General features: G+C 43.3%; 1 protein-coding gene across 2 annotated transcripts in view; it reads left to right on the top strand.

Annotated features, from left to right (window-relative positions):
• LOC134949284 (cytochrome P450 2C18-like) overlaps nt 1-13,155 on the top strand; it is a 108,358-nt gene that overhangs the window by 24,428 nt on the left and 70,775 nt on the right. For both annotated transcript variants that reach the window (XM_063937782.1, XM_063937783.1), the window contains exons 6-8: nt 9,882-10,058; nt 10,409-10,550; nt 12,455-12,642. In XM_063937782.1, the coding sequence (XP_063793852.1) occupies nt 9,882-10,058; nt 10,409-10,550; nt 12,455-12,642 (507 nt within the window). The remainder of the gene's footprint in view (nt 1-9,881; nt 10,059-10,408; nt 10,551-12,454; nt 12,643-13,155) is intronic.

Genomic DNA, 13,155 nt, shown 5'->3' with positions numbered 1-13,155 from the left:
AGTTTAATCAACTGTGAAACGGAAAATGCTTGTCGTCTACACATGAAGACAGTCAGCACATAATGCAAAGAAAATAGGCGAAAGATGGAATTGTCCTTGGGCCCTCCCATCCACCCTTATGTTGTATATATTAAACAGTACATGCACAGTTTAACAAACCAATCATTTCCACGACAGGAACTGTCACTTAGGTTGTGGCTGAAATGATTGGTTTGTTTGGGTCCCCACAAAACAAGCTGTCAATGGGCAGTGAACAATGCTGGCAGTGATCAGGCTCAAACTGGCTCTACATAGGCATCGTCTTCATCATCTGATTCCTCATCCCCGTGTGTAACATAGTAACATAGTAACATAGTATCTGAGGTTGAAAAAAGACAATTGTCCATCGAGTTCGTGTGTGTACATCCTCTTCTTTACACAGTATTAATTTGTCCCCACTAGAATCCGCTATATTAGGTGCCTCTTTATTTTGTAAAAATAATTGTCAGTAAAAGGTCTTCCTTGTGGAATTGGTAATTCATTTTAATGAGCATCCTTTCTTCCACATTTTGGGGAAGTAACCTCCGATCGCTGACAAGGTTCCCGGCTGCGCTGAAAACTCTTTCTGAGTACACACTGGAGGGGGGCAACTTAAGCACTGCAAAGCCAGTTTGTGCAAGGCCCTCCAAATTGCCTTTTTTTCCTGCCAGAATTGAAACGGACTGTCTGACAAACCTAAAATCAAAAAGGGTAAACTCTAGCACAAATAATGGGTCTGCAAAAACAAAACCCTTGAATACCTGCCCAAACAAGTAACACATGAATACAAATACAAAAGAAATAAGGGAATGATCAAAGGCACCACCAAAAGGACAAACCATCAAATGTAATACAATTTTCTCAAGATCAGTGGCGCACCCAGGCGGGGTTTCCGAGTACCCAGAAACCCCCCTCCACCAAAATTTTTTTTTTTTTTGCTGCATGAGTATTATTAATGGCTGTCTATCGTCCTCTGCAGCCTGCTGTCTTCCTGGTGGCACTTGTAAGTGCTTAATAAAAGTTTACTTTATTTTAATTATAGTACATACAGTATATATCCATGTGCATGCATATATATACACATGTATATATACATACATATAAACACACACACATATGATATATATACATACATGTGTATATATACGTGTACTGTGTGTGTGTGTGTGTGTGTGTGTGTGTGTGTGTGTGTGTGTATATATATATATATATATATATTCCATGGATGCAACCATTCATTGAGATTTCAATTCTATGACCCAGCATTAGGGCTGTATCAGCCATAAAATATAGGATATTTAGAAAAAATTTACTGACATATGGCCTTCCCAATATAAGTATAATAAATCATAATAATGATTTATATCATTGATTAATAATGATCCTTTAACACATTAGGCGAGAGTCGATGTATGCTTTGCATTTTTTGCACTGTTCACTATGTTGCAATGTTTAACCTGTATGTGAAATCTTAACACATGATTTTTAGATTTTTTAGATTCACTTAGAAGTCTATCACACTACATCTCTAGTGTGTCTTAAATGTTTGTGCTTTTATATCACTGGGCAATAGAGGTTTTTTGTCACTATACACTTGTTTGTTGTTGCCAGGTGACGGAGCACGGCGTACAGCCGTGGCTAGGTGCCGTTCCCATGGCAACCTGCTCCCTGCTGTCCACAGCCACGTCAGAAGCGGGTCCGTGTCGCGGGATGACGCGACTTCCGGCAGACGGGCGCTACACGTGACCGGAAGCGCGAACTCCAGGTGCCGGACAACGCGGACGAGGCGGGGGATGACGGGGCCCAGGCTGGTAAGGTATTTAAGTTGTTTTATCTGTTTTATTCACTTGTTTGCTGTGTCCTGAAGAAGGGGGTTCGACCCCCGAAACGTCGATATTAAACACACATGGCTTGTCTTTAAACTCTGTGTGTCAGACTCTGAGTGCCGCCTATACCCTCCAGTTTATATATATATATATATATATATATATATATATATTGTCCTCTGGACCGGCACTCACCCTTCAACGTTGTATGGCTCCGGTGCCCTCTGGAAACATTGCATATGCATCCCTCATCAGACAAGCAGCGGCACTCTGAGACTTTGTTATGGTGAAAAATATTCACCATAACAAAGTCTCCGAGTGCCGCTGCTTGTCTGATGAGGGATGCATATATATATATATATATATATATATATATATATATATATATATATCCAATGAATCCACACTCACTGCTGCAAATTACATCATGGGCGGTGCTCCATAAAGGGCTCTCAAATAGTCCAAAATATATCCAAGAAGAGTACAGGCTCCATTGCCTGCCCTGCCCGGAAGCGCGCGTCGGGGCCAGTGACGCAGACGCGCGCTTCCGGGCAGGGCGGGCAATGGAGCCGAGCAAAGGAGCGTCCCATTACTATGGTGACGATCCGGCGCGTCTGCCAATTGTGACGTCACACGCGGGCGACGTGAGAGCGGGACTGGACCCACGAGCGGACGTTTGGCGCCGTGGAACAGTTGAGTATAGTCATGTTTTTATGCCTCATTATTGTATGGTGGGTATATAAGGATATTTTGTGGTTCAGTTTGGCTGGTTAGGCCCTGAGGATGGGGTGTTCCCCGAAACATGTCGGATCAATAAACGGACCGCTTTTTTTCACCACTTACGAGTTTGCTTGAGTGCCGCCTGCTTCTATCCACTATATATATATATATATATATATATATATATAGATGTATATACGGTATATATATATATATATATGTGTGTGTAGATATGTGTGTATATATATATATATATATATATATATACACACACACAGACTCACTAGTTTTACAGACCCAGCATATACTGGGTCACCTCAGTCCCCACCCCCGTGATTGGCTCCACCCAGTTCTGGAAACCCCCCCATGCAAATCCTGCGTTTGCCACTGAAGATAGGTATGAAATGATAAAATTACTGATTCATCATGTTTCCGAAGTGTCCTTGGATCGCTTGTTGTAGTCCAAAAGTTCACAAGATGATATGAAAAGAATAATATGCAATGTGTAATAATGCTTAAAATAAGAAATTCTTCATAGAGTGTCCGGAAAGAGAGCCCTGACGTGCTATTAGCCTTGATAGAAGAAAGGATAGGGTCTCACCCAGTGGCAGAACTACCACCAGTGCAAGCAGTGCCTTGTACTGGGGCCCACTGCTGTCAAGGGGCCCAAACGGAACCAGCCGCTGCCCCGCACAGTTACTCTAGCCCCCGCAGCCCCCGCAGTGAGTGAATTGAGATGCGCTGGGAGCTGCAGCAGAGCTTCCATACATTGCAATGTAAAAAAAAAAACACCCAAAATGGCCGCCGACAAGGCAGACACAGGCGCAAGAAGTCACATTTGACCTCTAGCGCCTGTCTCCCCGGCGGCGGGCATTTTAAGGTTTTTTTTTCACACTGTAATGTACGGAAGCGCTTCCGCAGCCCCCAGCGCATCTCAATCCACTGCGGTGGCTGCGGGGGCTAGAATTATAGATACTGAAGCGGCAGCCCACACACACCCTCCCATACTTTAATGGAACAGTGGCCAGGAGACCCCTGGCAACTCGCAGGGGACCCCCTGGCAATACGCAGGAAACCCCTGGCAACACGGAGAAGATCCCTGGCAACGCGCAGGAAACCCCTGGCAATGAGCAGGAAACACATAGCAACATGCTGGAGACCCCTGGCAACATGCATGAAACTCCTGACTATGCGCATGAAACCCATAGCAACGTGCTGGAGACCCCTGGCAACGTGAATGAAACACCTGGCAACGTGCAGGTAAATATATCTAAACTGGCACTGTGGGGACAAATCTAGTACTGTGGGGGCATATCTGGCACTGTGAGGTCATATCTGGCACCATGGGGGCATGTGTATCTGGCAATGTGGGGCATATCTGGCAACGTGGGGGAATATGTGTATCTGGCACTGTGGGGGCATATCTAGCACTGTGGGGGCATGTGTATTTGGCAATGTGGGGGCATACTGCATCTGCAACGTGGCAGAATATGTGTATCTGGCACAGTGGGGGAATACCTAACACTGTGGGGGCATGTGTATTTGGCAATGTGGGGGCATATCTGGCAATGTGGCAGAAAATGTGTATCTGGCACAGAGGGGGCATGTGTATTTGGCAATGTGGGGGCATATATGTCACTGCGGGGGCATATGTGTATCTGGTACTGTAGTTGGCATATCTAGCACCATGGGGGCATATGTGTATCTTGCACTGTGGGGGCATGTGTGTATCTGGCACTGTGCGGGCATATCTGGCACTGTGGGGGCATATGTGTATCTGGCACTGCACTATTTAGGTCATATGTGTATTACGCCCCCATTTTCAATGGTCACGCCCCATGTGGCCACACCCATTTATTTACCATGTGCGCGCCTACGGCGCGTGCACTCAGCACACCTTACAATTTTTTTCTACTTGCATCACTGTGTATGTGTGTGTGTATATATATATATATATATATATATATAAAATACAGGAGCATGCAAAGAATCTCTAATTTGGAGTTGGGGGGAGGGGGTGGACTTGGATGGGATGAGAGGGGGGGACCCCAGGGCATTTGGTTGCACCTGGGCCCACCACTCACTAGTTCCGCCACTGGTCTCACCACCACTCCAAATATATATCCGAGCATACCGAGAACTCAATTAACAAGGGATCAGGGAATTCACATAAAGGTATCTTTAATGGGAATCTGGCACAGTCGCTGTGGTGAATGCTATTATTCTGTGTGTGTCATCCACATTCCAGGCCAGGAGGAGGCTGAGGCTGAGCTAAGATGTCTCTTAATTGAGTTGTAATTTGTGCCTGATTCCCGTAAAAGATACATTTATGTGCATTCCCTAATCCCTTGTTAAGTGAGTTCTCGGAACGCTCGGATATATATTTGAAGTGGTGGTGAGACCCTATCCTTTCTTCTCTCAAGGCTAACAGCACGTCAGGGCTCTCTTTCCGGACACTCTATGAAGAATTTCTTATTTTAAGCATTATTACACATTGCATATTATTCTTTTCTTTTTCATATCATCTTGCAAACTTTTGGACTACAACGAGCGATCCAAGGACACTTCGGAAATATGATGAATCAGTAATTTTATCATTTCATACCTATCTTGAGAAAATTGTATTACATTTGATGGTTTGTCCTTTTGGTGGCGCCTTTGATCATTCCCTTATTTCTTTTGTATTTGTCTGACATACCTATTTGGCTGCTTTCACTGAAATAATCGTCAACCAGTCTTTGAATGGTGACCATATCACATGCAGTGACAGTAGACATGCCAGTAATTGTAAGCAGCTGCTTCAGTCCGGACCAGATGTCAAAAGTTGTTCCTGATGGTTTGGCATCACCGCCAGCGGGTCGCTTAGGTCCCTTAATTCGCATCTTGTCAGATAACCCCTTGTTGTCAGATACACCAGATGACAGCACCCCTGGAGACACACCAGCCCCTAGATGTACACACACACACACACACACACACACACACACACACACACACACACACACACTCTCACACAGTATACTGGGCTTTTCTAACACTGGGCAGGCAGAGCCCCTGGATGTATGCACATATGAGATCACCCCTTGTCAGATACACTAGCACTCCTGGACTGATAATGAATTAAAGATCACCCTGTGTTGTCACTGGATGCAGCCTGTAGCCCCACGCCCACGCCCTACGCCACACACCCCAACAATGAAATGGACACGTCTGTTCAATGCACTCTCCACAGCCGGAATGCATTCTCCACAGCCAGAGTTAAAATGGCGCCAATCACCTGGACTTACATAGAATCCAAAACCCAGTGAGAATCTGACAGCGGGATAATGACATTTTGCCTTGTTTTGGGATCCGAATTTGTAGGGAAAGCCCGAGCCGGACTCGGATCCCAAAGTTCTGTTGGGTCCGGATTTCAAGGGAACCATACCCGTTCATCTCTAGACAAAACTACTCTGACCCTACCTGAATGAGGGCCTATGTGCAGCCATGTGATGGAGAAATATAGATTGTAAGCTCCACTGGAGCAGAAACTGATTTGAAATAAATTAGTGTGTAAATAGTAGAAATGAGCGGGTTCGTTTCCCTGAGAAACACCCCCCCCCCCCCGAACTATATGGAATCCAAACCCCACGAGAATCCGACAGCGGGATGATGACGTTTTGCCTTGTTCTGGTTTCCGAGTCTGGCGGGAAAACCCGAGCCGGGCTCGGATCGGGGCTCGATTAGTAATCCTTCTTCCAGTGGAAGACCTTCCCCTCTTCTGATACGTGGCCAGAGGGAGTTTGTTGTTGAAAGGATTCTTGACTCCAAGATGGTTCGGGGTCGGCTGTCATTTTTGGTGCACTGGAAGGGGTATGGCCCGGAGGAGCGGTCGTGGGTGCGCAGTTGTGATCTTCATGCCCCCAGACTGATACGCTCTTTCTTCTCGCAGTTCCCCGATAAACCCGGTGGTAGGGGTTCTTTGACCCCTCGTCAGAGGGGGGGTACTGTTAGGGTCTCCTGCCCTGTGCTGCCACGTCATCATGGCAACCGGGAGACAAGTGCTAGCGGAGTAACCTGAGCGCAGCTGATACTCCGGTTCGGGTCTTTTGCTGTGCAGTGGTTACAGGCTCTGTGCACGGCAGGGGATCCGGTGCTGGTTTTTGTTCTCACAGTCTGTGAGGTCTGAGTGGGGCGTGGACAGCACCTGCTATATAAGGCCTCTTCTCAGGTTAAGCAGATGCTGCTGAATCTTTGTTGGTTAGTCAGTTCCTGAAAGTTAGCCAGTACTGTGTAGCTTTGTATTTGTTGTTGCTTACTGCAAATAGGCCTGGGGATTTGGTACTACACTCTGCCAATCCAGACCTAGCAGTAAGACTGGAGTCAGTCGTTTAACTTGCTGGGGTTCTTTTGCTACTCTGTGAACTTAGCAAGTTTGCGGCTGTATTCTCAGACTTGCTTGCCTAAATCCTGTCTCACTGTGCAAGTTGTTCAGGTGTCAGTTTAGTGGCAGTAAGCTGAACCTGTGCACTGCAAGTGAGGATTAGGATTGTGGAGACTCTCCTTGTGTCTATCATTCCATCTCTGACCAAGGAGTTTACTGCCACACCCGTTGGTAACCCTTTAGGGTTTTGCTGTTGCCCTTAGCAACAGCATTTCGGGTTCTCTACGTATTAAAACACAACATCTTGCTTTTTCCATCTGAGCATTACTAATACTAGGGAGACACCCAGTTTCTTAGCCTCTGGGCTTCTCTGTTCACTTTGTGTTTATTTTGTTACCCTATCACCTTCTGTGTACGTAATGTCATATTCCCCAGTCTGTCTGTGAGTTCATTTGTTTTGCATCCCTATCCGTTCAGACACCAGTACATTCCTGCAGGCACTGGTGTGCATAACAGTTCAAACACCAGTACATTCCTGCAGGCACTGGTGTGCATAACAGTTCAGACACCAGTACATTCCTGTAGGCACTGGTGTGCATAACAGTAGGAACATGTATTTGCAGTATAATTACACTGATCATACAGAATGAGAGAAGTGATACTGTGCAGGTGTCATATATAAATAGTATTAATGTGTATCTGCGGTATAATTAAAATGATTGTACAGAATGAGAGAAGTGATACTGTGCAGCTGTCACATACAGATAGAGGAACATGTATCTGCAGTACCTCATTGCACCTCTTTTTCTTCTTTGCATGATGTGCTGTTTGGGGACTAGTTTTTTTAAGTGCCATCCTGTCTGCCACTGCATTGCCACTCCTAGATGGGCCAGGTGTTTGTGCCGCACACTTGTGTTGCTTAGCTTAGTCTTCCAGCTACCTCATTGCACCTCTATTTCTTCTTTGCATCATGTGCTGTTTGCAGCCTATTTTTTAAATCTGCCATCCTGTCTGACACTGCAGTGCGCTCCTAGATGGGCCAGGTGTTTGTGCCGCACACTTGTGTCGCTTAGCTTAGTCATACAGCTACTGTACCTCAGTGCAACTTTTAGGCCTAAAAACAATATTGTGAGGTGTGAGGTGTTCACAATAGACTGGAAATGAGTGGAAATGAATGTTATTGAGGTTAATAATACCGTAGGATGAAAATTATCCCCAAATTATGTGATTTTAGCTGTTTTTATGTTTTTTTCAAAAATCACCCAGATCCAAAACCAAAACACGAAAGGGTGGTTTTGGCAAAACCAATCCAGATCCAAAACACAAGCAGGGAACCAGAATCAAAACCAAAACACAAAACACAAAAAGTGCCCGCCGCACATCTCTAGATAGCTGCTCCTAATAATAAATCAAATAGTAAATGTAAGTTGGGAGTGCTTCTCAGATAAAAACAAAATTAAAATGTGCAATACCTGTAATAAATATAGTTAGTAATGTTTATAGCTCTTTTATGACTATTTATAGTTGAGGCCGTTTGTGCATATGGACCGTGGGTTCCGTTTGTAATACCGGCGGCTGGGGCCGCACATGGGTTAGTGCAGGAAGGCAGGCTGACTATTCTGTCCCTACCTCTCACTAACCTCTAGCGGCTTCCTCCTGCCGGCTGGTTCCCTCGCTTTGCAGAGTTCTCCGGTGCGCTGTGTTCAGCCGCGTGTCCTGCTGGCGGAGGGTGCAGCGATTTGAGGTCACCAATCTCCCTGTGCTGTGCAGAGGTTAGTGATAGGTAGGGACTGAATAGTCAGCCTGCCTTCCTGCACTAACCCATATGCGTCCCCAGCAGCCGGTATTACAAATGGAACCCACGGTCCATATGCACGAACGGTCTCAACTATAAATAGTCATAAAAAAGCTATAAACATTACTAACTATATTTATTACAGGTACTGCACATTTTAATTTTGACATTTTTCACACTGCGCATACTCCATAGTTGATCATATGCAACTGTAATTATGGACAGAGCTATACACATCTCAGCTGCATCTCTATTTGTGGTTTCTCGTCTTGTGCCTGAATGGGTGTAACTGGGTGGCAGCTGGGCATATGTGCATAGTATTAGAGTCAGGGGGTGTCATGGATGTGTACTGTAGGCAGAATTGCAGGTTATTCAGAGTTGAGCGTACACAGAGATCTGTCTGGCTTCAGATGGATCTCTTGGACCATGGATAGTGCCAATGTACCATAATAGTGATGATGGTTATTTTCATATAATAATAATAATTTTTGTTACAGTATATAACGCTCTTTCTCCAATAAGACTCAAGGCGCTATACAAATAGAATTAACATAATACAGTACAGAAACAATGAAATACAGAAAAGATTTACATAAAATACAGAGAGCATGGAGATACTAAAGGGACATTAAGAAAATGTTTGATTAAACAGGAAACTCTTGAGTCTGTTTTTGAAGGATTCAAGAGTGAGGGGAAGTGAATTCCATTGAGTCTGAGCTGCATGGCTAAATGTTCGACCCCCAGATAAATTTCAGGAGATTCTAGGTACTTCATCTACATATCGCAGTAATCGATTGGGTAAGTAAGTATTGTCTACAGTTTTTACTGGCTTTACTTTATATTGGTCTTGACAAAGTTCTCGAAATTGACGATTTTTTTATTATTTAACTACAGGAAAAGAAAATATGTTTTATTTTTGTATTTGTATTTGTATTTACATTACAGCCCCTCAACTCTTTTCCAAAACTTGTCAGTTGTATTCCTGGACCTCATCAGAAAGTATTTAGCAATTTTTCCACATTGAAAGAGTTTGTAAAGGAAAAGCAGTACTTTATACTACTCTTGGCAAAGTTCTCGCATTGATGATTTTTTTTATTACTGTATTTAGCTACAGGAAAAGAAAATATGTTTTATTTTTGTATTTGTATTTACATTACAGCTCCTCAACTCTTTTCCAAAACTTGTCAGTCATATTCCTGGACCTCACCAGAAAGTATTTAGCAATTTTTCCACATTGAAAGAGTTTGTGAAGGAAAAAGTGAAGGAACATCAGGAGACGTTGGACAAGAACTTCCCTAGGGATTTTATAGATTGCTTCCTTATGAAGATGGAGGAGGCACGTAAGACTCACCGGTACCTACAGACAGTGATGGCAGCCTTATTGTTACCTGGACCAAAGCAATGTTCATGAGAATTTCTATGTGCTAGAAAACAATCCCTGTGATCTCAGAAGTTCCAGATGAATGGATAGACAGACTTTAAATATTTGTTCAGCCCAAAGAATGTCTGTCTGTGATATTGTTTTCTAATGAATTAATAATTATCACTCTCATTAAGAAAATGGAAGACAATGTCCACAAACTGGCTGCCTCCACTATTTGTACTTAACAGATTCTATATAATTGAAACAATCCAAAATGTATCTATCTCTGAAATATTATATAATTTTTTTATTTGTATTTGCAGGAGAAGGAAAATCCTAACACAGAGTTCCACTTTGAAAACTTTTTTGTCACCGTCATGAACCTTTTCTTTGCTGGAACAGAAACTACCACAACAACTTTGAGACATAGTTTGAGGATTTTGCTTAAGTACCCAGCCATTCAAGGTAGCTATAATCTGAAAAATATTACATCAAATTTCTTCTTTTTGGGGGGTATTTCAGTGCTGCCCTTTTTCTATGGTGTGGCCAGAGATGGACTAGCCTACAGGGATTACAGGGGAAACCCTTGTGGGCCCCGCTGGCTAGGGGCCTCCACCTCCTCCTCTAGGGATCAGGTTCCAGACTAAGTTCTTAAATTATACATACAGTATGTTACCTAATACTGCACAGTACTATGGTTTATTGTCTACAGTACATTGCTGTCATTAATCTGCTACATTATCATGTATGCACTAACAGTATTTACTAAATATATTTATCAAATGGCCCAGGCCATGCATTCTCTAATGGCTAGGAAAAACAAAGTGACAGATTGTCACACCCCCTCTGGAGACTGGGCACACCCCTAAATATGGGCCCCAAACACTGTGTTTCCCCGGTGGGCCCTCCATGCCCCAGTCCAACACTGGGTGTGACTGCAGTCAAGGGTGTGCTGAAATTCTGTTGAGATTTATAAAAAAAAGAAATATATTTATTCATGTCATGTAATATATTTTTCTTTCGTTAACTCCTGTCTACAGGTGGCAAAGGTGTAACTGCTTTATCCCCCTCTAGAAAAATATTTTTAAGAGTTTGTGACCTGTAAACATGTCCAGAGGTCAAGAGAAAAGTACTCATTAGGTTATGTATACAGCTGTAAGTGGTGGTTACCCCTGTAGATATAAGAGTCCCTTTGTTCAGAATGATATAAATCCACTTGAGGGAACCAGCCTCAATGCGATTTGACAAATTATCAAATTAATCAACATTATATCACTGCTATCCTGTCAGGAAATTGCTCCTGACTACCTTTACCTGTGACAAGCTGTATAGGGGGTCATTCTGAGTTGATCGCTAGCTGCATTTGTTCGCAGCGCAGCGATCATGCTAAAAATCGGCAATTCTGCACATGTGTATGCGGCGCAATGCGCACGCACGACGTACGGGCACAACGAACAATGCAGTTTTGCACAGGCCCTAGCGATGCATTTCAGTCTCACTGGTTGCCGCAGTGTGATTGACATGAAGTGGGTGTTTCTGAGTATGAACTGACCGTTTTCAGGGAGTGTTTGGAAAAACGCAGGCGTGCCAGGGAAAATGCAGGCTTGGCTGGGCAAACGCTGGGCGGGTATGTGATGTCAAATCCGGAACTGAATAGTCTGAAGTGATCGCAAGTGCTGAGTAGGTTTTGAGCTACTCTGAAACTACACAAAAAATTTTTTGCAGGCACTCTGCGATACAACCGTTCGCACTTCTGCTAAGCTAAAATACACTCCCAGTGGGTGGCGGCATAGAGTTTGCACGGCTGCTAAAAACTACTAGCGAGCGAACAACTCGGAATGACCCCCATTGTGCGAACTCCTGACTAGGAAGTAGTACTATAAGATCTAACTAGACCCTTCACCAATACAATCTCTTACTTCCAGACACCTTAGCTGCCACCATCTACTGTATAGACCAGCAGATAGCCTGTGACTTCGCTACAAACTACAGTATCACATACTCTTTGTTCTGGTAGTCTAATCGTTAACACACTGTTATTTAAGGGTTAAAACAGCCAAGCAAACAACCTTTCCTAAACAGGCAATGAATTTGTTTAGAGCAATTAGGCCATACTTATACCCATGGGAATTTTAATGTATGAAAAAAGGTACAATGCTAACAGCTTTTAAAAATGAATTAGTAACAAGATAACATACATAAGGCAAAACAGGTGTGGACAGCTCCAGCTAAGTTTATTGCTGTTTGTTGACTATAGAATGGAGGACACAACCCCTTACGCAAATGCTAAAGGGGTTAGGTATCGATCTTATATGGAATCCAAAGCCTAAATGTAAATTTAGTTTATACAATTATTCATCTTTCCTCAGCCAAAGTTCAGTCAGAAATTGACCAGGTGATTGGCCAGAACCGACCTCCCTCTATAGAGGATCGGGAAAAAATGCCGTATACAGATGCTGTGATCCATGAAATACAGAGAATTGCAGATATCGTGCCTCTGGGTGCACCCCATGCAGTATCTGAAACCACCATCTTCAGAGGCTACACGATCCCCAAGGTCAGAGAAAATGTTTAATATTATTATAATCGGTTTCTGCATAAATTATCATATCTAATGGTTTCAGAGTCTACTAATGTGTCATACTGAAATAATGTTTAGAATACAGACATTATCCTAACTTTATTCATGTAGGTCAACATTGTCCTATCCTTTGGTGGAGTTACTGTAAGTATTGTATTACCATCAAAATACTTGAAAAGTTAAATGAAAATATGGGGAATACACAGGAAAATGGACAGAAATGATTGTTCGGAATAAATGTGTTAAATCAATTGAATTTACCAATTTGTCTGAATTACCCTTGTCTGTTTTCCAGTGTTCGAGAGCGAATGGTTGATTGTCATTTGCTCCCACACATTACCAGATTTTTGCTCCCACCAGACAGATTGGACAGATAAATCTTTAGATGTGTACTCAGCTTTAGTTGTGTACCCAGCTTTAGACACATTGGGGGATATTCAATTGTTTGAAAAGTCGGGTGGGTGTCTATTTTTTCCTGTCTATTAGATA

The sequence above is a fragment of the Pseudophryne corroboree genome, chromosome 8 (genome assembly GCF_028390025.1).
Source record: "Pseudophryne corroboree isolate aPseCor3 chromosome 8, aPseCor3.hap2, whole genome shotgun sequence".
Lineage (NCBI taxonomy): Eukaryota > Metazoa > Chordata > Amphibia > Anura > Myobatrachidae > Pseudophryne > Pseudophryne corroboree.
Note: the sequence above shows the minus strand (reverse complement) of the source record. Positions and strands in the feature narration are given on the sequence as shown.